This window comes from Felis catus, chromosome F2, assembly GCF_018350175.1.
Source record: "Felis catus isolate Fca126 chromosome F2, F.catus_Fca126_mat1.0, whole genome shotgun sequence".
Taxonomy (NCBI): domain Eukaryota; kingdom Metazoa; phylum Chordata; class Mammalia; order Carnivora; family Felidae; genus Felis; species Felis catus.
The window spans coordinates 82,345,344-82,369,666 of record NC_058385.1 but is presented as its reverse complement, the minus strand read 5'-3'; the positions used below and the strand labels follow the sequence as shown (position 1 = coordinate 82,369,666).

Here is a 24,323-nt window from a genome sequence, read left to right as displayed (position 1 = left end):
CTTGATTTTATTTCTTTGGGTCCTTTTTCTTTTTGATCAAACTGGCTAGGGGGGTTATCAATTTTGTTAATTCTTTCAAAGAACCAGCTCCTGGTTTTCATTGATCTGTTCTACTCTGTGTTTGTTTTCGATAGCATTGATTTCTGCTCTAATCTTTATTATTTCCTGTCTTCTGCTGGTTTTTGGTTTTATTTGCTGTTCTTTTTCCAGCTCTTTAAGATGTAAGGTTAGCTTGTGTATCTGATACCTTCCTTTCTTCTTTAGGAAGGCCTGGACTGCTATGTACTTTCCTCTTATGAACGCCTTTGCTGGATCCCAGAGGTTTTGGGCTGTGGTGTTACCATGTTCATTGGCTTCCATGTACTTTTAAATTTCCTCTTTAACTTCCTGGCTAGTAGCATGTTCTTTAATCTCCAAGTATTTGTTGTCTTTCCAAATTTTTTCTTGTGGTTGATTTTGAGTTTCATAGCGTTGTGGTCTGAAAATATGCATGGTATGATCTCAGTCTTTTTGTAATTGTTGAGGGCTAATTTGTGTCCCAGTATGTGATCTATTCTGGAGAATGCTCCATGTGCACTCAAGAAGAATGTATATTCCTCTGTTTTAGGATGAAATGTTCTGAATATATCTGTTAAGTCCATCCGGTTCAGGGTGTCATTCAAAGCCATTGTTTCCTTGTTGATTTTCTGTTTAGGTGATCTGTCCATTGTTGTAAGTGGGGTGTTCAAGTCCCCTACTATTATGGTATTATTATCAATGAGTTGCTTTATGTTTGTGATTAATTGATTTATATGTTTGGGTGTTTCTTGTTGGGGGCATAAATGTTCACAATTTTTAGATTTTTTTTTCTTGGTGGATAGACCCCTTAATTATGATATAATGTTCTTCTTCGTCTCTCGTTACAGTCTTTATTTTAAAGTCTAGATTGTCTGATATAAGTATGGCTACTCTGGCTTTCTTTTGTAGACCATTAGCATGATAGATGGTTCTCTATCCCCTTACTTTCAATCTGAAGGTGTCTTTAGGTCTAAAGTGGGTCTCTTGTAAACAGCATATAGATGGATCTTGTTTTCTTATCCATTCTGTTACCCTATGTCTTTTGATTAGAGTGTTTAGTCCATTGACATTTAGAGTGCGAACTGAAAGATATGAATCTATTGCCATCATGTTGCCTATAGAGTGGGAGTTTCTGGTGATTTTCTCTTGTACTTTCTAGTCTTTGTTACTTTTGGTCTTTTTGTTTTGTTTTGCTTTTTTTATCCCCTCAGAGAGTCCCCCTTAAAATTTCTTGCAGGGCTAGTTTAGTGGTCATGAACGCCTTTAGTTTTTGTTTGAGAAATTCTTTTTTTTAAAATTTTTTAATGCTTATATATTTTTGAGAGAGAGAGAGCGCGCACAAGCAGGGGAGGGGCAGAGAGAGAGGGAGACACAGAATCTGAAGCAGGTTCCAGGCTCTGAGCTGACAGCACAGAGCCCTATGTGGGGCTCAAACTCACGAACCTCAAGAGCATGACCTGAGTCGAAGATGGGTGCTTAACCGACTGAACCACCCAGGCATCCCTGTCTGGAAAACTCTATCTCTCTTTCTATTTCAAATTATGGCCTTGCTAGGTAAAGAATTCTTGGCTGAATATTTTTCCAATTCAGCACGTTGAATATATCCTGCCACCTCTTTCTGGCATGCCAAGTTCCTATGGATAGGTCTGCTGTGAACCTGATCTGTCTTCCGTTAAGGTTAGGGACTTTTTTTTTTTTTCCCTTGTTATGTTCATAATTCTTTCCTTGTCTGTTTATTTTGTGAATTTGACTCTGATGTACCTTGTTGATGGTCAGTTTTTGTTGAATCTAAAGGGAATTCTCTGTGCTTCCTGGATTTTAGTCTGTGTCTTTCCTCAGGTTAGGGACATTTTGTGCTATAGTTTGCTCACATAAACCTTCTGCCCCTTTTTCTCTCCCTTCATCTTCTGGGACTCCTATGATTTGGATGTTATTCCTTTTTAATGAGTCAGAGTTCTCTAATTCTTATATCGTGCCCATTTGCCTTAGTTTCCCTTTTTTTCTGCTTCATTATTCTCCATAATTTTATCTTCTATATCACTGATTTGCTGCTCTGCTTTATCCATCCTTGCTGCTGTGGCATCCATTCAAGATTGTATCTCAGTTATAGCATTTTTAATTTTGTCCTGACTGGATTTTACTTCTCTTGCCTCCACAAAAAGGGATTCTATGCTTTTTTCAACCCCATTTAATATTCTTAATATCGTGATTCCAAATTCCGTTCAGACATCTTGCTTATATCTGTGTTGATTAAGTCCCTGACTGTAATTTCTTCCTCTTCTTTCTTTTGGGATGAATTTTTTGTCATTTTGGAGGAAGAAAAAGAATTAATAAAATATATTAATTAAAAGCAACACAAAAAATCAAATAAAGGAAGCTAGATCCTAGGTGTGTTTTAGTCTGCTTGTTGAAAGAAGCTTGATAGAATAGAGAAAAAAAGGAAAGAAAAGAAAAAAAGAAGATGTTTAAAATTTTTAAAAATGTATACAATAAAATAGAATTAAATGAAATGAAGAAGGTAAAATAGAATAAAAATTTACAAAAAAAACAGTAAAAAGGTTTTTACAAATTTTACAAAAATGGAAAATAAAAATAATTGTTTTCTCTTTCTGTATCCAAGATTAAGGAAAGAAAAGAAAAAAAAAACAAAAAAAATACCCCCCAAATAGATGAACCAAGAAATAGAATGAAATCCGAATGAAATTACAGCCAGTTTCCCCTAGAAGTCAAACTATGAAGCACTTTATAGTCCGTACACTAAGCAGGGGAAGAGACTTGTTCTGGTCCTCTGGGGCCTGAGCTTGGTTGGCACAGTTGGATGGGCTTGGTGTAACAACTCGGTTCTCCACTAGGTGGCACTGCTTAGCTTACTGGGGTGGATCGGTGTGGCACGTGCGTGTGTGTGCACGTGTGCAGGAGAGGTGAAAATGGCTTCTCCAAGGTTCCCAGTCTCTAGCAACAGAGCTCTGTGCTCTACCCTACTGGCCATCAGGTGCCCCTCCTTTGTCTCCGGCTTCCGTCCACTCCCCGCTTCTACGCTGTCCGCCTCCAAGCCATTGTCCTGCTAGGCGGCACCTCCCTCCTGAATTTTATCTCAGATGGGGCTGTGTTTCCCAATCCCTCACTTCTGAGACCCCTGCAGCTTGGACCCGGTCCAACCCTCTCGTTGAGCAATGGCCGGGTGCCAGCTTGCCCCAGAAACGTTCGTGCAGAGGTTCAGAGGTGATGGTAAACCACAACACACAACAGGCACTAGGTTTCACCGCACCCTGGTGTCTTTGTTCCAGTACCAGTAACGGTGGCTGTTCTCTGGTCCACTGGGACCTTTGCCTGTGGGGAGGCCGTATGGCCTCTACCAAGTGCCCGCTCAGGAGGGGGAACCTCTTCTCCCTGTGTGGCCCGAGGACCCCAAGGACCTCGTTGCCCGCTCCTGGGGATTCGCCCTTCCCACCAGAGCACCCTCAGGTATTGAGCTGCGGAATTTCTGACTCTGCTCTCCCCTGTTTATGGAGTCCTAATGATATTGAAACCCTCACCTTTCTCCGTTTCTTCTTCAGTCACTTGTGGGTGTTGCCACTCTTTCTCTTCCTCTCCAGCTACTTTTGGGGGGAGTGCTTTTCCTGTACTCTCCCCCGTTTTTCTGCCCTCTCTCCGCAAATACAGCTCCCTACCCTCCAGGGCTTCTCTCTCCCCCAGTTCACCTCTCTGTGCCGCGTCCCTGCTGAGTTCTGTGGCTCAAGTTATACAGTGTTGTGTTAATCCTCAGATCAGTTTCCTAGGTGTGCAAAATGGTTTGGTGCTGACCCAGCTGCGTTTCAGGGATGAGAGAAGCAGAGAACTTCCATGCTGTTCCGCCCTCTTGGCCCCTCTCTGCCTTAGCAAATTTTCAACTGCTATGAGATGAGGTTTTTTGGAAGGGGATGCCAAAGAGAACGTATGTTACAGAAGAAGAGAATGCAGTGCCCGTCACAAGCCTGTGAAAGACCGTCGCACCCTCTCTTTTCGCGCTAACGCAAGCAGGGGTTTCAAAGTCAAGCCCCTGCTCATGTGTTGTTCTGAGAATCCACGAGCCTTCAGGAAATTCACGATGTAGAGGAGCCAGTTAAACGTTACGTGGAGGTCCATCAGCAAGGCTTGGGTCACTCGTATCTTGTTCGTTGAGTGGATCAACGAGGCCTCCGGTCCTGCAGTGAAGAAATACCTTTTAGAGAATTTGCTGCTCAAAGCCTTGCTGGTTATGGGTAATGCCCCTGCTGAGCCTCCAGGCTTTGAGGACGACTTACTGGAGGAATTCGAGTTCATTAAGGGCAGGTTCCTTCCTCCCAACACCACTCCAGTCCTCCAGCCCGTGGAACAGGAGGTCATTTAGAACTTTAAAAGGCTTTACACCAAAGCCCGACTTCAGCGATGCTTCGAGGTGACCAAAGGATAAACCTCACCCTCCAAGTTTTGGAAAAATCATTTCCACACCATGAACTGCCCCAAGATCATCGATAAAGCCTGGGATGGGGTCACCAAGAGAACCTTCAATTCTGCTTGGAGAAAACTGTGGTCCGATTGCGTTCTTGGAAGTGACTTAGAGGGGCTTGTTCATGAACAGCAGCCACCAGTTGTCGATGAAACTGTGTCCTTGGGGAAGACCAGGGGACTGGAGGTGAACAAGGACGACATTCAGGAGCTGGTGGAGGAGCATGGCCAGGAGCCGACCACCGACGAACTGATGGGTCTGCATCACGAGCAAGAGCTAGAGGTTATGGGGGAGATCTCATCTGCAGAGGAGGAGAAAAAGGTGGAGGAATCCCTCGCTTCAAGTGAGATTAGGGAGATGTGTAAAATGTGAGAAACAGTGAAACATTCTGTAGAAAAGCACCACGCGAACAAGGCTGCAGCAGTCCGAGCAATGAATCTGTTTAAATGAATCTGTTTAACGACAATGCAATGTCACATCTCCGCCAAATCCTCAAAAGGAGGCAAAAGCAGGTGTCATTGGATAAAGTTGAATGACGAGCAAAGGATTCCATTGAGCCAATAGATGGCAGTGATTCCGTTGGCGATGGTGAAAGTCGTCCTACACAATAACACTCCTCTGTCTTGTCTCCCTCACACCAGCCACGAAGGTTTTCAAAAGAAAGGTAGGTTAATTTGTTTATTTTTCTTTATATTCCGTATTTTCTTTATTATTTTGTATTATATTACAGTATTATAATCATTTTTATAGGAATATTTTCGGGTGGAACGAATCATCTGAGTTTCCATGATTTCTTAGGGGGAAATTCGCTTTGATATACAAGTGCTTTGCTTTACAAGCGTGTTTCCGGAACGAAATCTGCACGCAAACCAAGGTTTGACAAAACAAGAAATGTATGGCAGATGCTCTGGACAGGTCAGGAGGCCCTCCCACCACCGTGAACGGTAGGAGAGAAGGAAAAGTTTGTTGGTGGGAGCATCCCGCGGAGCTGTGCTGGCCTCGGAGCTCCCAAGCTGGCCACCCGCGGGGAAGGACCGCAGCTCGCAGGATGGCGTGTGGGGCAGGGCCGGGTCTCCCACTTCGGTTTCCCCTCCGTGCAGCCGGTGTGTGCGGGGAGCGTCCTCAGAGCCCCTGGCTGGACCCAGGCCCTGGGCGGGGCCGCACGGAGCCTCATGCCCCCCTCGCCGGTCGCCCCGAGGGCGGAACGTGGGGTAGGTGTCCGGTGCCTGTTCCTCTCGCCAAGCACAGCGCGGCCGGACAGCGATGCCCTCCGGAAAGGAGGTCCCAGACTCAGATGAAGGCTCAGGCAGGCAGCCCCCTGTCCCGGGTCACCCCACCTCGGCTGTGCCTGGGCGTCTCCCACCTGGGGGCCCCACCCCCGCCCCAAGAGCAGGAGCACAGGCTGTCTCCGGAAGGAGGAAGGACGCGTCCGCCTCTCGTGGTCGCGTGTCCGCCGCGGCCCCTACCGGGAAGCCCCCCTCCCACTACCTGCCCGCCAGGTGTGAGGTCGTGCCGAGTCCGCGTGGCCCGGAGGCCGGGCCGTGGCCGCCCCCCGGGAGTGTGACCCTCCTCAGAGACTGCTCTGCTGGGCTGCCCCGCGGCAGCACCACAGCCCGGTGCCGGGTGAGTGCTTCCGGCCCCGGGGTGTGCGGGGTGGCCGGGTCCCCCAGGTCTGTCCGCAGAGGGCCCGTCTGCTGCGACTTGCCAGCGTTGCTAGGCTCGGACCCGCTTCCCTTCCGTGCGAGGCCCTCCCGCCTCGGTGGCGGTGCTCAGACGCTCTCGGCGCGCTGCTGCTCCCGGAGCCTGGACCATCAATCGGACCCTGCAACTGGGGCTTGGTGGGACACCCACGGCCCGCCTGGGCCCATGCCCAGGTGCTCCTGAGACCCGGGCCGCTCCAGTTCCGCTGGCGCACTGCAGGTGGCCTTTCAAGCGCCCCCAGGGAGGGTTCTCTAAAGAGGAGCAAAGCCCTGGAGAAGACCATGGGGCCTGGGGACGGAAGCCTCTTACTGGGCTGTGTGGGAGGGCAGCCTCAGGTTGCTGCCCGGATCTGGGAAGTGTGGCGTGCAATGTCCCTTCTGTTCTGATATTCATTTTACCGCCGGGCTTGGGTGCCGGATACTCTCTGCAGTTAATGCCCCAGCCCCAGCCGGACCTCCTGCCCCTTCCCATGAAGCCACCTGTCAACGGTGGCCGGGACAGAGGGCGTCAGAAGGCGTGTACCTTCCTCTGCCTTCCACCACGAGGGCGGTTGACTGCGTTCCCACCGAGGAGAGGCAGATTTCCCCAGAGATGGGAGAGCTTCCTGGCCGGGTCGCGTACCCTCTCTCCCTGCACGAGGGGCCGCATCTGCCACGCACAGCTGAGGGCCTGCGAGGGCCCAGAGGCCTGCCCGGGGCCCTGGATGAGCAGCTCGGGGGCTTCGAGGGCCCGGAGGCCTGCCCAGGGCCCTGGATGAGCAGCTCGGGGGCCGCGAGGGCCCGGAGGCCTGCCCGGGGCCCTGGATGAGCAGCTCGGGGGCTGCGGGCCCCTCTCCGGGGAGAGACTCTTCCCTTGGAGCAGACGTGTTCAGAGGAGGCCCGACCGAAGGCCCGTTTCTCTGGCTTCTCACGTGGGGCATTGCTTCTCCAGGAGCCTCCCTGCAGCCCCTGGCCGACTGCTTGCCAGCCACACCTACCCCCCACGGCGGCCCCCACTACCTCCTGGCAGCGGTGTCCTCAAGGTCCCTGAGGCAGATACAGACCCTCTTGGTAAAACCCGCTCTGCCCTGTTCTTCGTTGGGCCAGCACAGCGGGGAGGCGCCAGGGCCCAGCCATGCGGCGCTCGCTCCGGAGCGGCCAGGGTCAAACACAGGGCGGGCTCCCCTCAGCCCCCTAGCACACCAGCAGCGAGACCACGGGGCGGACGCCTGTGCCCAGTCCCCGCCGCTGCTCCCTACCCAGATCTGGGGCCCCTCAAAACCTCAGGGATCCCATCTTTCCTTTACACATCACATTTATTGACTTCCCCCAACTCCTGGCCCCACGCTGAACCGGCCACGTGGCCGGTCGGGCTCTCGCCTTCCCGGGGCTGGCTGCCAGCTGGGCAGGAGCCCCGCCCCGCCTGCCCGGAGGGCTGCCCAGGCGCCCGGGCGGGGAGAGCCAGGCTCGGCCCTAAGCGCGGTCCTGGCTCAGATGCGGCAGCAGCACCAGGCAGGCGTAGAGGGCGCTCGTGCGGCCCTGCGCGTCCGGCTGCCAGTGCACCTGGGGGACGTCCACCCGCAGCTCCAGGCCGCACTCCTCCAGCAGGACCCAGGCAGGTGCCTCTGAGTCCCAGCTGCTCCCCAGGAGCTCCTGCGGCAGGGACACAGCCCTGTGCTCCTTCCAGGGGGAGCTCTGCTCCAGGACGCTCTGCACCTGCAGGACAGTGTGGGAGGTCGTCGCTGCCCACTCCACTCCCAGCATCCGGCACGCGGCTCCCCCCCCCCCCCCCCCCAGGCCCAGCCCTGCCCCGGCCACCCACGCTCTCTCACCAGCCTGGACTGCCCGGACAGGTCCCCTGTCTCCAGCGCCTCCGCGAGCAGTACACGCTGGGTTTCGTTCAGCTCTGGGGAGAGACTTCAGCTAAGAGGGGGTTCCAGAAAGCCAGCTGGAGAAGCCCATCTCCCTGCGCCCTACCTGCACCCCCCCCCCACCCCAGGAGCCTCTCACCAGTCAGTGCTTGTACGAGGTAGAGGATGGGGCGGGCGAGTTCTTCCTCTACCTTTCCAGAGGACTGCACCAGGCACTCCAGGATGGCACCCCCCGGGGCATCGGGGGACGCCACCCACCCACAGCACAGGCCCTGTTCCAGCTGGGGACATATGGTGGGGCGGGTGAGCCCGACGGGCCGGGCGCAGGTCCCACCCACCCTGCCCACTCCAGCAGGCTGCTCACCTCCTCCTGGAGGCTCTCCAAGGCCGGCTCTTCCCGCAACACCTTCATCAGGCCTGCCAGGATCTGCCCGCACAGTTCCCCGGACAAGCCCTTCAGGCCGTCGGCGTGGACACTAACCTCTACCTTCAGGCCCTGAAAGTCTTCAGTGACTGGCATCTGGTCCTCAATGTCCCCATCTGTGTGGAGAGGGCTGGAATTGCCCGGGCGCCCGCAGGACCCTGGAGAGCCCTGGTCAGGAAGGGCAGACTCCCAGGGGGCAAAGGGGAGCCCACCAAGGGTCTGAGGGTCGTCAAGAAGGTACTGACCCGACACCATGTCCACGGGTGTAGATGGGAACCTCATCTTGAAGAAGCTGAGAGGTATCTGTGACAGGAGACCTGTGCTGCTTGTAGGCTTGTGGCCTGGGTGGAGCAGGGTGGGTCAGTGCAGGGTACAGGTCCCCGAGCCAGACAGGGCTGAAGCCTTCCCCAGACCCCGTCGTCCCTCACCGCCGCCCCAGCATGGCCGCCCAGGGCAGGGAGTGAGGGTGTGCCAGGCCGAGGCTGGTGTGGTGTTGCTTTACGGCCCGTGAGAGTGATTGCACGTGTGAGCGTGCCCGTGCACGTGCGAGAGCATTGTGTGAACGTGCACATGTGCGTGCACACGTGTATAGGTGCATCTGTACGTGTGCAACCGTGCGTGAGTGCACTGTGAGTGTGTACATGTGTGTGTGCGTGTGCATGTGTGACAGTCCGTGTGCACGTGTGTGTGCATGTGCATTGTACGCGTGAGTGAGTGTATGTACGTATGTGCACATGCGCGTGTGTACATGCGTGCGCACAAGCACATGTGAGCGAAGCACATGTGAGCGTGTGGGTGTGTGCACGTGAGTGTGTGTGCGGGTGCGTGTGCATGTGCCCACGTGTGTGTGCCCGTGCGCCCAGTCCTCTGGAGCCCCCGGCTGAGCCATGCGGTGCGGAAGGCCTCAGCCGCTGGTCGTCTGCCCGCGTGGGTGGGGGATCCCCGGTCCTCACCTGTCTGGGGCAGCCTGAAGGTCCTCTCGTCCTTGTGCCGGAGGTGGTGGATCTCTGGCCGCCAGTGGGAGTGGAGCGAGGGGGGGCAGGTCAGCCAGTGACCCCAGCGTCTCCATCACCCACCGGGGCCACCCTGCACAGTTGTCCCCGTGTGCCCCAACCCCTCACATGCCAGAGCATGGGAACCGCAGCCACCGCAGCCAGGAAGCTGTGCAGCCAGACCCCAGCCAGCCGGCGGCTCTTCCTGTGCCTCCCTGCCTCTCTGCCACGGAGCCCAGGCCCCCCAAGTCACCCCAGTCCCCACTCACCCCAGTCAGGGCCAATAACCAGCAGGGCCGTCTGGAATGCAAGGACGCTGCCTGAGGGGATGGTGACTGTCTTCTTCCGGTTCAGGTGGCCCTGGCCCTTGCCCTGAGGGATGGGCACGGGCTCAGGAGTGAGCTCTGGGTTGTGGGGTTGGGTGGGCTGGGTGCGGGTGCTGGGGGTCTGCCTGGGGGTGTTGGGTTTGACCAGCAAACTCTGGGGTGGCCGAGGACACATCACTCCAGACTCCTGAGTCGGAGAAAGGAGAGGGCAGGGGGCCAAGGGCTCTGGCGGCGATGGCCCCAAGCAAAGCTCTTCTCCAGTTTTGATTTTTTTAAATTTGTTTTACGTTTATTTATTTTTGAGAGGCAGAGAGAGACAGGGCCCAAGTGGGGGAGGGGCAGAGAGTGAGGGAGACACAGCATCCGAAGCAGGCTCCAGGCTCCGAGCTGTCAGCCCAGAGCCCGACGCGGGGCTCGAACTCACAAACTGCGAGATCGTGACCCGAGCCAAAGTCGGACGCTCAACGGGTTGAGCCACCCAGGCGCCCCTCTTCTCCAGTTTTTATTGAGAGTCTTATCAGTACAACTCAAGGGTGCAGGGGAAAGGAACGTGTGCTTTCGGAAGCAGGAAGAAAGCACGCTCATTAACTGTCGGGGGATCGGTCCGATCAGGGTAGTGACGTGCTGGCGGCGGGGGGTGGGGGGCGACGTGACGGGGGCAGTGTATACGTCACAGGAAGGGGGTTTACAGAGCGTTTACAGAGCGGGGAACATGATCCACGGGCAAGGTGTGGACGTTTCAAAGGAGACCGGCTCTTCTCGGTCCGCTTTGCTGCTTCTCAACCGGGCCGCCAACGTTCCCTTCTTAGATCCCAGCCGGCCAGGCTCGGCCGCTCCCTCCTGCCTCCCCGACCCCTGCCCGCCCACGGCCCACGCCACGCACCTGCAGGCGTAGGGCTCCGGGCAGGGCGAATTGGCCACAGCCCTCCTGCTTCTGGGCCCGGGTGACCTCCACCTCCTCCTGCGTCTGCAGCACCTCCGTCACCACGAACACGTCGTTCCCGCAGCTCCGCAGCTGCTGCAGGATCTTGTGCTCCGGCTGCCGCAGGCGCCTACGGCGGGGGGCAGGTCTGGAAGCTCCGGGGGCGCGTCCTGCCCTCTCCGGCCCCGGCCCCGGCCCGGGCCACGGGTCGAGCCTCCATCCAGGGACCTCAGCCTTCGTGCCGGTGGGGGGCTGACACGGCCCCGGGAGTGCGGGGGCTCTGCGGGGCCCGGGCACAGGACCCCCGTCGCGCCTTCCCCGGGGGCTCCCAACAGGGTTTGGGGGCGGGGCCAGATCCAGGGGTGATAAGTGGACACCCACAGACGCCTGGAGGTGCCCCCCCTTGTCGGCTCCACCCCAGTGGCCTGGGCTCTGCCTGACCACCCTGGCCCTCAGGAGGCGCTCCCTCCCCCCACCTCTGCAGGCTCGGCAGCCCCCCGGGGACTCCCCCACCCCGACTGTGCTGACCCCTTGGCCTGGCACCGACACCCTGTGACTCCTGATGCCCCAAGGCTGTGACCCAGCGGTTGCTTAAGGTTGGAGCCTCCCCGGCAACCCCCTGCCACCGGCTCACCTTTCTTTTTTCATGGCCCCCCAGGTGTTGAGGGGCACTTTCAGCATGCACACGTTCACGGAGGTGCTGGCTGTGGCCGACACCGCTGCCCCGCTCACAAACTTGCCCTGTCCCAGCGCTTTCACCTCCACGTTGCCCTCCACCATCCCGTCCACGAGGTCTTCGATGTGGAAAGAGGCGACGCGTTCCACAGCTAGAGCCAGACCAGAGCTGAGGCTCCATCCTGCCAGCTGCCCCCCGGGGCAGAGGTGGTGCTTTGTCTTTTGAAAGCACACAGCCCAGACGCCCAGAGCAGGCAGCAGGCCGGCCTGTTCGCTCCCCTCCCACCCGAGGCCCCGACTCAGTGCCCAGCAGGGTACCTGGTTCTGGGGCATCAGGCTCCAGAATGTCCCTGATGGACAGGTTGAGACACTTGTAGCGGGGTTTCCAGAACCATGAGCTGGACAGCTTCCTGCCCAGCAGGCAGTAGGGCCGGAAGCTGATGGAGCTCCGCAGGCTGTCCACGGGGATGAGGTCTCCTTTGGGGTCCAGCTCCCGGACCACGCTCTTGACCACCCTTTCGAAGGTGGACGTCATGCTCCCGAGGGGTACAGATGGCTCAGGCGTTCTGCGATCAGGGCTGCAAGAATGGGAGGGGGCCCGGGGCCAAGTGGGTACTTGGATGCCTCCTACGACAGGGAGCTCTTTTCCTCCACAGGCCAGTCCTGGGATGCTCCAACAGGCAGAAAGCTCCCGCCGCTGATCATTACTCAGCACTGTCTACCCTGGCATCCACTCGAACCATCTCTCCATGGGGTGGGTGAGTGCCCCTAGGCTGGGACGGCATTCGCAGCCCTCAGTGGGACTCAGGCCATTCACACCATCTGTACCACGGCCAGAGTGCCCGCAGGACGCCCAAGAAAGCCCAGGGACTCTCAGTGCTTGGGGAAGGGTGGGGCAGGGCCGCCCTTGGCTACCCACAGAGGCCTCCGTCCTGTTGTCAGCCCAACAGCGCTTAGAGCCACTCTTGAAAAGCAGCCACCGAGGGAGGGCAGGGCAGGGGCCTCAGGGTGAACCCCAGGCCGGTGCTCTCTCTGCTGCAGCAGCTGTCTCCCTGGCTGAGGTGTTCAGGGGGCAGAGGAAGAAACAGGAGGCACCAAGTTCCTGGGCACTTGGCACAGGGGCCACAGCGAGGCCTGGTCAGAGCGTCCCCAGCTTCCAGGTGAACTCTCTAGGGCTTCTTCTGTGCCCAGAGTCTAAGGCTGAGGCTTCAGGGGTCAGAGGCCAAAGCAGGCCTGACCCGGCACCCAGGAGCCCTGGGTCCCAGACAACAGAGCTCCCGTCGGTAGGAACCTCTGAGCCTCAGTGCCCGTCTGAATCGGGAGCGGACCAAAGGTGACCGGAGACCCAGATGGGCTGGTGAGGGGGCTGCCTTCCCAGGGGCCTCGGGCTTCCCCAAACTGGTCTGGGATCATGGGGGGTCCTGGAGGGTGCTGGGACCAGGTGGCCTCCCGAAAGAGCCGACGTCCTCCGCCCCTGGTGTGAGCCACCCCCACGCCCCCGCCCAGCCAGCAAGGAACGGCACTGGGTGTGGGGCACAGCTCACCGTGACCGTCACCCCAGGCTCTGGGCCCACGACGTGAAGCAAGGCCTCCCTGCAGACCAGGGCTGTGCCGGGAAGCTTCTGAGCAAGTGCACAGACCCAAAAGTGAAACTGTGGCCTAGGGAGGCTGGCCGATGCTCCCGGAAACGCCCCAGGCGGCACACACCCCGTGGGGCCCCTCTGCCCGCCCAGAGTGGAGCAAGCCAGGGGCCATGTGGCAGCCCACGGCCTCCGCCTCCAGCCGGCAACACCTCTCGTGGTTTCTTTCTTACGACTCGGGCGATGGCAAAGGCTCCATTAGACATTTCTCTAAGGAAAACGTACAAACGGGCAGCAAGCACTGAAAAGCTGCTCACGTCATTGGCCACCAGAGGCCCGCGCATCAGACCACACCTGTCGCGACCGGCGCAACAAACACCGAGGTCAAAGTCCTGAGGGTAGGGGAATGCAAGAAAAAAGAGAGAGAAGGAAGTTTGGGAACAGGAGGGTCCCCTGGGCTGATGGGCCCAAGTGACGGCTTTATTGTTGCTGTACGTGATCTTTTATATCCAGACTCTTATGGGTCAGGCCATTCTAAGAATAAACAGGTTTCACATAATCGCTGCCAACCAAAACATTTAGTTCTGTGTTTCTTGTGAGTGTTCTAGACGGGTCACAACAAGACCTTGTTGATAAGATTGCTAGCAAGACACAGTCCCCATGTTTGTGTCTATCTGACTCGGGGTAGAAAAAGGGAGGTAGCATTACTGCCAACACCTGCAGACCACGGGCTTCAGGAATTAACTTCTCAGCCTTGACAAGGCTTTCGTATGCCCTTGAAAGTGGGGGAATGGGAGAGGGAACCACCGGGTTGGCTAAGTCAACAGGGAACCATTGCTCGACCCGGTCTCAGCCTGGCGCCGGGGCCCGGCCTCCCACATGAATGGGAGGGGGAACCACCGGGTTGGCTGAGTCGACAGGGAATGTTGCTCGACCCGGTCTCAGCCTGGCGCCGGGGCCCGGCCTCCCACACGTCCCCCTATTGTTTGTAATTGCAACATATACATCCTGGCCTGGTATGTGGTAAAGGCAGTAAGACCCCATCTCCAGAAATAACACAGCAAGACAAGTATAACAGATATTATGGAAACAATTCCAATAAAGATCCAAAAGGAATGCTGAAGAATATTAAATGGATTAAACCCATTAAGTGGGTGCAGTATGGTTTCAGCGAGATCTCCAGGGTCAGGGAAACTGAGTGAGCTACTGGCAACAGCATTTATCTCTTCTTGTAGCTGTAAGAGGTCTAAGCTCGTGTTAGCATCATGCCAAACCCCTTGTGAACGACGACACACTTGTCCCCATGTCACATTGGTATACTCTAAAGGGGTAACACAGATGTGCTTATAGGCATCATGACAAATTAAAGAAAGTCTGGGACGCAAAACAGCAAACTGATCACCAAGATACATTAATGCTTCTTGTAGTGCCTCTAACTGGGCTTCCAATTTACGGTCTATTCGTTCTTGAGTGGCAGACACCTTGGATACGTTATGAGCGAACTCATTTACATGGGATGCCGTTTGGGCACTTTCATGTAAGGATATTACAGGTACAGTTGCAGAGGCCATTACAGTCACTGCTGCGATGAGTCCAGCAATCAAGAGTCCAAGAAACCGTCTGGTCCTGCGCAGCCGTTTACTGATTTCTAAGGCCAATTGCGTCCCATAATTAGGATACCAAGGTCCTGTAACATCCACTGGCAACATCCAATAGGGAGGTGGTAAGACCAGATAAACCTTCATTCCACTTCTAAAGGGTCCATCTACTGGTAGACAATTGGTCAAGACACAAGCAGGACACGTCAGCCGGTATAACTGATGACCATCTTCTTTCACCGGAGTAATGGTCCCGTCTCCAACAATCAGATAGTAGGGTGGAGGAACACAGGCACGCAATTGCAGAACTGGAGAAACATACTATTCTGGAAAACTAAAGCTGTCATCAGTATATATTTTATCAAAGGTAGCATATAACTTCCAAAGATCAGAATGAATTCTTCCTTCAGGGGATTGCAAAATGGTTTGTGGGATAATCTTGTGGTGTACCTGTACCTCCTTAGGAGGTGGACCCACGACCCTGGGATCAAGAGTCCCCTGCTCTACCGACTGAGCTAGCCGGGCCTTTCGGGAATAATCTGTAATGCTATAGTTTATGTCTTTAGGAGTCATCCTCAATGAAGAGGATTGGGCACATTTCCCCAAGGTGAGTCCCCAGTAAGGCCTTGACCAGCTGAGGGACACATAGGAAGATTCCGAGGGGGATCACGCGGCCCAAAAAACATCCATTCTCCTAATAATTCTCTCTTTTGCCAATAAGCGGCAACGGAGCGGGGTGCCCGTTCAGAAGGACGCTTGTCATTTTGCCACATAGTGTAAGTAACAGACCGCCCTGCTGGTTTCGCACCCAAACACCCATGAGCAAGTTTGTACGGCGTAGACTCCCTTTGCAGGCAGACGGGCGCTCCTGCCGAGAGTGCCGTCCAATTTATAGAGGCCGACACAGTGGGCAAAAACCCTGCCTCTTCCCTCCCAGAAAGGTGAGACTGGCGTATCCTTTGGGTGTGGGGTCTCTCCATGGGACAGGTTGTGCTGTAGGAGGGCCTACCACGTACGCCCAACAGAGGGCAGACTCCCCGGCTGTAGTGAGAAGGCACAGGCATGCCAAGAAGACACGTGTGGCCGCTACCTCTCTACCTGAGGCCATCACTACATCAGTGGCCTGGGTCAGCAGGTTCTTTATCTGTCCCCAGGTGGGTGTACCCGCCTCATGACTCCGCCGTCGTCGCTTCTGGGGGGGCTCCGTCGCTGTCAATTTGGCCATTTTTCGGCGCCACCGTAATGTCTCTGGGGAGCCGAAGCGGACCCGGCGCGGCGCTTCCTCATCCTGTGGAAAAACACAAGCGTACCCTCGCCCTTTTCGAAGGACTGGGTCTGGGCCTCGCCAAATGCCTTCCGGCATACCTTTCCATCTTGCCATCAAGAGAGGTTCTTGACTCCTTCCCCAGCGACGCTCTGCGGCAGTCCTCCCTGCTTCATTGACATTAAAAAAATCTAAAACATACAAGAGTGAGATGTCCATGTGGGGAATACTTGATCTTTCCCTTTAATATCTCCCCCTCTTTAAGTTTTTGCAGATACTGTTTTAGAGTCAGATGAGCTCGCTCAACAACAGCCTGTCCTGTGGAATTATAAGCAATGCCAGTTGTGTGCTCAATTCGGAGTCGGCGGCAAACTTCTGTAAAAGATTTAGAAGTATAAGCATTAGCGTTGTCAGTTTTTATTTTACGAGGTTTGCCCATTGCTGCAAAGGCAGAAAATAGGTGATTTTGAACAGCAACAAATGCTTCTCCTGAGTGGGCTGAAGCACGTATATAGCCTGAGCAAGTATCTGCAGACACATGTATATATTGCAATTTCCCAAAAGGTAAATATTGGGTGACGTCCATTTGCCACAAGTCATTGGGCCGAAGACCTCGGGGATTAATGGCATAGACCGGCTGTGGGAAGAATTGCGGACAGATGCCGCATTGTCTAACAATTTGGCCGCTTCACGAGATATTTCGAATTCTCGTCGAAGGGCTGCCGCATTCTGATGAAAATTATCACGACTCCTTTTGGCTGTTTCCAAAGGAGTGGTAATGGGCAGAACTTGCAATAAATGGGTTGCGGCATCGGCTATCCGATTCCCAGCAACTAGGGGACCGGGCAGATTGGTGTGAGCTCGAATGTGGGAAATATAAATTGTACTGTGCCGTAAATTAAGAAGTTTTTGTATAGCGTGAAATAGATGATAAAGTTCCTCATCTGCTGTCAGTATAAAGGCAGTGGGAAGCTGCAACACGGCTTTGACAAGGTATTGACTGTCGGAATAGACATTTATAGATTCTGGGTAAGTTCTTAGGGCTACCTGAACGGCATAAAGCTCGGCCCTTTGGACAGATTTAGTCGTATCATTTCAAGTGATCAAATTTTTATGTTGGGAAGTGACATAATACACTGCAATTTCACCCTCTTTACTAGCATCCACAAAAATGGAAGCAGCATCTTCAATCGGCTGACAGACAACAGGATTATAGGGCAAAATATCTATAAGACTGAAACCTTGTATTAAAGAATCAGAAGGTAAATGAAATTTAATTTGACCTGTAAAATTAGCCAAGGCAAGTTGCCATTCGACGGACTGGGCAAAAGCAGCGTCCACCAGCTTCTGTGTCAGAAAGGCACAGGCAGTAAATTCTGGATCGTGTCCAAAGAGCTGAACAGCTCGGGATCTTCCTCTAATGATGAGAAGACAAACCATAGATAGCAAAGGATTAATGACATGCGGAGAGTGTAAGGCTAAATGTAGCCATTCACCTGGGCCGTGAGATTGCCACAGAATTGCAAAGGGGATGACCTGAGGTTTTAATGTGATTAGATACAAAGGCTGAGAAGGGTCAACTCTAGTGACTTGGGCCTGCTGAATGGCCTGTTCTATATGTCTTATAGCTTCTTTCGCTTCTTGAGTGAGACTTTGCGGGGATGCTGGAGAACTATCTCCTTTTAGAATATTAAACGAAGGCAGTGATTGTTCTGTGGTGACCCCTGGTGTGTTTCTAATCCAATTTATATCTCCTAATAATTTCTGAAAATCATTTAGAGTAGTCAAATGTCTGGTTCTAACTGATACTTTCTGAGGTCGGACAGTTGATTTGGAGATGAGATACCCTAGGTATTCAAAAGGTGCTTCCCTTTGAACTTTCTCGGGGGCAACAATCAAATTATATGCTTTAAGGCATCTTTGAAGAGAAACAAAAGCCTCCTGTAATAATTCCTCAGTTTCAGCAGCCAAAAGTAAGTCATCCATATAATGGATACAATATACACGGGGAAAATTCTGTCTAAAAGGGGTAATTGCTCTGGCCACAAACTCTTGACATAGAGTCAGACTGTTGGCCATGCCTTGCGGTAAGACCTGCCACTGATACCGCTTAGCAGGTTCCTGTAAGTTAGTGGAAGGCAGGGAGAATGCAAAATGTTCTCCGTCGCCAGGGGCCAACGGAATGGTAAAAAACCAATCTTTTCAGTCCCAAACTAGTAATTGATATTGTAAAGGAATGGCCGATGGGGAAGGGAGGCCGGGCTGCAAAGCCCCCATGGGCTTCATGACAGCATGAATTGCTCTCAAATCTTGAAGCAGCCTCCATTTATTTGACTTTTTTCTAATCACAAAGATTGGGGTGTTCCAGGGACTGGTGGAGGGCACTAAATGACCTAATTGCAGTTGTTCCTCTATGAGGTGAGCAGCAGCCTCCCTCTTAACAGTAGGTAAGGGCCATTGGTCAACCCACACTGGAGTGGAAGTCATCCACTGGAGAGGCATAGCGTGGGGAGTTTCCAATGGCCCTGGGAAAAGCCCAATCCGAAATGGTCTCTTTTGGGCTCGGGGACAAACGGCTCAGGATTCCCTTGTAACTCCTTCCCTAAGCCTTTCCCCTCAAAATAGCCCATTTCCTTCATAAGGTGCATAGCAAGATTAGTCTGTTTTTGAATCGGGGCTGCCTTAGTCTCCAGAGTCAAATTCACTGCAGTTCATATGTCCCTGCCCCAGAGATTAAGATCTATATTCAAAACAAAAGGCTGAAAAGTTCCAGTCATACCATCAGGGAGTCTCCAATGTAAATAATCAGAGCTTTGCAACGGAGCAGAGGCATAACCGACACCTTTAATTGGAATATTAGTCACTTGAGTAGGCCATGTGACAGGCCAATTTTTTTGAGCAATAACCGAGACATCTGCACCTGTATCCACTAGTCCCTCAAAAGGGACTCCTTGGATATGCAATGTAAGCATGGGCTTTTCTACAGAGATCATTTTAGCCCAATAAAGATCCGTGGAGCCGAACCCTTGATTTCCCCGGTAAGGTTTAACAGCCTTATTATTGGAGGATATCCGGGGTATCAGGATCAGTTGTGCTATGGGAGTCTTGGGCTCAAGCACCAAAGTTCCCATAGTTAAGCTGGTCAAAATTTTTATTTCTCCAGTGTAATCTTCATCAATAACTCCAGGATAGATCACCAATCCCTTAAGAGTCCAGCTGGATCTTCCCAATAGTAACCCCCAAGTATTCCTGGGTAGAGGCCCCCATATCCCTGTGGGGATGGCTTGGGGGGGCTGTCCTCCTTCTAGGTAAACGGACTGAGCTGGGGCAAGATCTAGTCCCGCACTGGCGGGGGTACCGTGGTGTAGTTGGCTAATACCTGGGAGGTCTCCAGTGTTGGACACAATGGGTGGGAAGGCGCCTGTGGGGACATTGCCGCAATTGTTTGAGGGGCCTGCGGCTGGCCCCGCTTCCAGTTTCCCTGAAGAGGTTTGCCATTACGATCAGTTTTAGAGCGGCATTCATTGACCCAGTGATACCCCCGTCTACATCTGGGACAAATAATTGCCGGCTTATTATTAATGTTAGGGCCACTGGGCAAAACGGGGGTGGTTGGAATTATTTCTCTACTACGACATTGGGCCTTCATATGGCCCTTTTGGCCACATTTGAAACACACTATTCCACCCGACTTCCTTGGATTAGTTCTTACATTTTTACCCCGAAGCTGGGCATGCACCTGTAAGGGGTCCATTCCCTTTAAGGCGGCTGCCAAGGTAATGCCCTGAATATAAGAGGGTCCAATCTCAGCACATAGCCTGATATCATCCTCCAAGGTACCCTGGTTTTTCCAAGGACGAATGGCTGCCTGACATGCAGAATTAGCATTTTCACAAGCCGGTTGTTTTGCAATAATGGTACCTGCCTCCCCATCAGTAACGATACGACTGACTGCAGTCAAGAGGCACCCAACGAAATCCTGGTACTTCTCGTCTGGCCCTTGCCTAATTTTAGACAATTCCTCAGTTCTGCCCCCTGTGGAGGGGAGTTTTTCCAAGCTGCAATGGCACAGGTATTAATTCGATTATACGCAGTTTCAGGATAATTCAGCTGGAGGCCCACATCATAATATTGTCCTGTACCTGTGAGCATGTTGAAATGCACTGGTATGTTAGTTCTTTTATTATACATAGCCTGGTTTTCAGCATTCTCTGCAAATTCTGCTTTCCACAAGAGGCTGTCTCCCACACTCAAACAAGCCTGAGCAATGACCTTCCAATCTCCTGGGCACAACGCCTCCCTGCTCAAATCATCAAGCATAGACAGGGTAAAGGGAGCTGTCGGACCATACTGGGCTGCAGACGATTTCAAATCTTTCAGCAATTTAAAACTTAGGGCGGAGTACACTCTCTGTCCCCCCTGCTGAATAACAGGGTCAGCGTGAAAAGCAGAGGTGTCTTCCCCATACTGTGTTGCCTGATACAGAGTCCGCTGCAAAGGAGTAGCTCCCATAACGGGGTAAGGTTCAGTGGACTGTTGATTCGGAGTACTAGGGAAGGCCAGCCGAGCTAAGCCTCTATCTGGTGCCTCAAAAGAAGGTCGTTTTAAAGGTACCTTCTGGACCAGAGGGGCCAAGAAGGCAGGCTTCCTCTGGTCTTCCAAATACGGCCCATCATCCCCCTGATCCCCCAAAGGAGAGTCATCATTATTTTCTGGATCTTGCACAGACAACTGTTCTAGGAGGGGGAGAGGAGGTAAAGGTGAAGGCGCCCGTGACTGTCCCGAAAGGGCATTGAAAGTAGTTTCTGGAGGGAGAGGAGCATCTGAAATCACTAAGGGTTGGGCTGCTTCCGAGCTAAGAGAAGCTATTTCAATAGAATCCTGCGGATCAAGGACCTCCTTAATACAGGTCCAAGTAGACCACAAAGCCCCTGGAACTGCAGCCCCGCGAACCTTCATTTGCTTCTTAAGTTCCTGACCAACTCGCTGCCAATCCTTTAAATCAACTGTACCCCCGTCTGGAAACCGTGGGCAATAATCATGCACTATGTCAAAAAATTCCCTAAGGGCTGCCTGAGAAACCTTGATTCCCTTCTCCTTCATAAGAGCCTGCAAGGCAGTTACGAAATATCCCTGTTCCGTAGGCTGTTTCTGTCCCATAGTCTTACTCCCGTCGTCTGTGCTGCTGGCACAGTTCCCCTACCTGAATGAGACGCCGCGCGGTCCGCTTTCGCCTTCCTCCTTGTTGTCTCAGGTCCCTGTTCGGGCGCCACTTGTCGCGACTGGCGCGACAAACACCGAGGTCAGGGTCCTGAGGGTAGGGGGATGCAAGAAAAAAAGAGAGAGAAGGAAGTTTGGGAACAGGAGGGTCCCCTGGGCTGATGGGCCCAAGTGACGGCTTTATTGTTGCTGTACGTGATCTTTTATATCCAGACTCTTATGGGTCAGGCCATTCTAAGAATAAACAGGTTTCACATAATCGCTGCCAACCAAAACATTTAGTTCTGTGTTTCTTGTGAGTGTTCTAGACGGGTCACAACAAGACCTTGTTGATAAGATTGCTAGCAAGACACAGTCCCCATGTTTGTGTCTATCTGACTCGGGGTAGAAAAAGGGAGGTAGCATTACTGCCAACACCTGCAGACCACGGGCTTCAGGAATTAACTTTCTCAGCCTTGACAAGGCTTTCGTATGCCCTTGAAAGTGGGGGAATGGGAGGGGGAACCACCGGGTTGGCTAAGTCAACAGGGAACCATTGCTCGACCCGGTCTCAGCCTGGCGCCGGGGCCCGGCCTCCCCCACACACCTGAGATGCCACTTCACGGCCAGCGGGACCCCTGGGACAGAATCCACGAGCTGGGGACGGCTGGAGCTTCTGAAATCGGAGCCTCACACGCTGCTGGGGGCTGTGAGCTGGAGCAGCCCCCGTGGGGGACAGTGTGGCGGGGCTTGGACAGGTTCCACGGAGGACTCGCCTAACCCTCATCCACTCCACTCGTAGGTGGACGCCCCGAGGGAATAAGAACGCACGTGCGTACAAAACCCTGCACGCGAACGTTCACACAGGACCGTGCGCAAGCACCAACACGTGGAGACGACCCAGGTGTCCAGCAACTGATACACGAGTACACGCGTGGGGAAACCCACACAAAGGACGACAGGTGACAGAGTGCTCACAGACCGTGAGAAGGAAGGAAGTACTGACACGCAGAAAGGTGAACGAAGCTGACAGAGAAGACACATCCCCTGATGTGCGGACGTGACACGCCCACGACGAGCCAGGCCAAACACAGAAAGCAGGTGACCGGCTGCCCGGGGCTGGGGGTGGACAAGGGGGAGGGACAGCTGATAGGCACATGGTTTCTTTGGACGTGATGGGAGGTTCCAAAATCAATCGTGGTGATGGTTTCACAGCTCCGAATATGCTAACGCCCGTGGAGTTTTATACTTTAAATGGGTGAATTGTGTGGTATGTGAATTATGTCTCAATACACTGTTACCGAGAAAATGTGGAGTCCAGTAAGGACATCCAACCGGTCACAAGGGCACTCCTCAGTGCCCTTCCGGTCCTGGGTCACGTGTGAATCACAGCCCGCGCAAGGCGGCCGGGAGCCCCACACCCTTCCTCCACCATCACATCCTGCCTCTGGGCTCTTGCCGTGTGACACCCTGGAGCCCACACCAGGGCTCCTCCGTCGGCCTGAGACTCACCCTGAAGGCTCTGCCACGTTCTTTCACTGACCCACGAGCCTTCCGTCCGGGGGTGTGGGGGGAGGGGCAGGGTCTGGGTCTGGGTCTGTCCCCGGGCCAGGAGTCTGCTGCAGTGCAGGCCCAAGGGCCGTGCTGGCTGAGGGCCCCTGGGGCCGTGGGCACATCTTCAGCTCGGTGTGGGGCTCCCAGCTCCAGTCCAGCCCTTGGGGCCCATTTGCCGGTATAGACAGGGCGTTCTTGCTGGTAGCAGTAGGAGGCTCCGAGAGCCTGGGTAAGGCTGAGTGCGCATGTGTGTTCATGCGTGTGCGTATGCATCTCCACACGTGTGCACGTAGTGTGCGCACGTGTGTTCACACGTCCACACGTCCACCGTGTGTGCCTGTGCGTGCATGTGTGTGCGCTTGCGATGAGGGAGGAGGGGGCAGGCTGGGGCTGGCGCAAGCTAGCACCCCCGCCCCCCACACGTGGGACATTCCTCAGGCCCTCCCGGCTGCCCAAGGACAAAGGAGAGGACAGAGAACAAGTGGCCAACCAACAGAGATCCAGTTCTGCAGGACCTGAGTCTCCATCAGTTGACAAATGTCTTAGTAAATTGCAAGAAAAAGGCAGTCTTCTCAGTAACCTCATCTCCAGAAACCCACAGACTCGGTTTCCTGGGGCCCAACATCACCCCTCCGTAGTGACGTGGGGAACAAAGGCAGAAGGAAAGAGGAGGTAAAACGAAATGTCCTTGTGACCCGCAGCCCATCGACAGGCAAGCCGAGGCAGGTACAGAGTACAGCTCCTCCAGGAACAACCCTTCTATCCTAAAGTTAATGTCTTACTAGGTGGAAAACCACCTCGGCTTGACAAGAGCCAGGCCTCAGGTATCTTAGGAGTCCTCTTTAGCAAATCAAAGGCCCTCTGGACACCTCGCATTTGACCTTGCTCCCCCAACTGCATAGCATATGAGGAGCCACTCCTCACGACCCCAGGGCAGCTCTCCCTGCCCACGGGTCCTGGCCCCGTGCTTTAATAAAATCACCTTTTTGCACCAAAGACGCCTTTGAGAATTCTTTCTTGGCGGGGGGCTCTGGACCCCCCCACCGTCACCCCCAAACCTCATCACTTGTACATTTGTATTTGTGTCTGTACATGTTTGCATGTGTTGTGTGCGTTTGTGTGTTGGGGGCTGCGAGGCCCACGGCTCCTACGTGGGGGCTCTCTCTCCTGCAGCCCTGCCTGTGTCTCTCCCTATTCCTGCAGGCAGTCCCCCCCCACCCCCACCCCAGGGCACGGGGTCTGGGGCAGAGGACCCAGGCAGGGGCCATCCACGGGCGGGCGAGAGGAGCAGTGCCACACTGCCCAGGGCCACCACCAAGGGCAGCCCACTGTGAGCCCGGCTGCCCTGAGGCTCCCGGGGGCCACCGCCTCAGGTGGGGCGAGGTGGGGTGAGGCGGGGCAGGGCGAGGTCACCACAATTGCGGGTCCACATTTTCAGCTCTTCAGCAATAACCAAAACAGGAGGCCAGTGCCAAGCCTAGTGCCATGATCTGGGCTCCTGACTCTATGGAGGACAGAAGTCAGCCTGAGAGGGCGGGGGTGAGCCTGTGGGGAGGAAAGGTGGAAAGGGTGGGAGGGGATGGCCCGCAGCCTATCCCCTCCCCGGGTCCCATTCCAGAGGAAAGGGGTGGCCCCCAGGACATTCTGAGGGCCAACGAAGCCTGGGGTGCCATTCTGTCCTCCTCCAGCCCCCCCCCGGGTCACACTGAGGGAG

General features: G+C 54.2%; 2 protein-coding genes across 5 annotated transcripts; both read right to left on the bottom strand.

Moving 5' to 3' along the window:
• Nucleotides 1-7,501: 7,501 nt before the first annotated feature.
• GSDMD (gasdermin D) lies at nucleotides 7,502-13,792 on the bottom strand. The gene is made up of 11 exons (XM_045049830.1): nucleotides 12,959-13,792; nucleotides 11,733-11,992; nucleotides 11,374-11,566; nucleotides 10,701-10,869; nucleotides 9,761-9,863; nucleotides 9,453-9,506; nucleotides 8,745-8,840; nucleotides 8,440-8,615; nucleotides 8,215-8,356; nucleotides 8,037-8,110; nucleotides 7,502-7,920 (listed from the first exon to the last, which is right to left on the bottom strand). Exons 2-11 carry the CDS (start codon nucleotides 11,947-11,949, stop codon nucleotides 7,678-7,680), a joined length of 1,467 nt encoding a protein of 488 aa, XP_044905765.1. The 5' UTR covers nucleotides 11,950-11,992; nucleotides 12,959-13,792; the 3' UTR covers nucleotides 7,502-7,677.
• Nucleotides 13,793-14,389: 597 nt separating this feature from the next.
• Nucleotides 14,390-21,200, bottom strand: LOC123383079 (endogenous retrovirus group K member 113 Gag polyprotein-like). 4 transcript variants are annotated; one of them, XM_045049829.1, is made up of 3 exons: nucleotides 17,140-21,016; nucleotides 15,958-16,231; nucleotides 14,390-15,880 (listed from the first exon to the last, which is right to left on the bottom strand). In XM_045049829.1, exon 1 carries the CDS (start codon nucleotides 21,014-21,016, stop codon nucleotides 19,814-19,816), a length of 1,203 nt encoding a protein of 400 aa, XP_044905764.1. In that variant the 3' UTR covers nucleotides 14,390-15,880; nucleotides 15,958-16,231; nucleotides 17,140-19,813. The 4 variants fall into 4 exon arrangements, 2 of the variants coding, with proteins under 2 accessions (XP_044905764.1, XP_044905763.1); XR_006592415.1 differs by adding an exon at nucleotides 21,060-21,199 and having other exon boundaries at nucleotides 14,390-16,231; nucleotides 17,140-17,273; XM_045049828.1 differs by having other exon boundaries at nucleotides 14,390-16,231.
• Between the last annotated feature and the right edge of the window lie 3,123 nt (nucleotides 21,201-24,323).

Excerpts from the sequence above, each read along its gene's own strand:
- GSDMD (XM_045049830.1), bottom strand. The coding sequence starts at position 11,949 with ATGACGTCCACCTTCGAAAGGGTGGTCAAGAGCGTGGTCCGGGAGCTG. Across the intron at positions 11,567-11,732 it reads GCCTGATGCCCCAGAACCAG|CTGTGGAACGCGTCGCCTCT; the intron begins GTACCCTGCTGG and ends GTCTGGCTCTAG. Across the intron at positions 8,616-8,744 it reads ACCCGTGGACATGGTGTCGG|ATGGGGACATTGAGGACCAG; the intron begins GTCAGTACCTTC and ends CTCTCCACACAG.
- LOC123383079 (XM_045049828.1), bottom strand. The coding sequence starts at position 21,016 with ATGGGACAGAAACAGCCTACGGAACAGGGATATTTCGTAACTGCCTTG.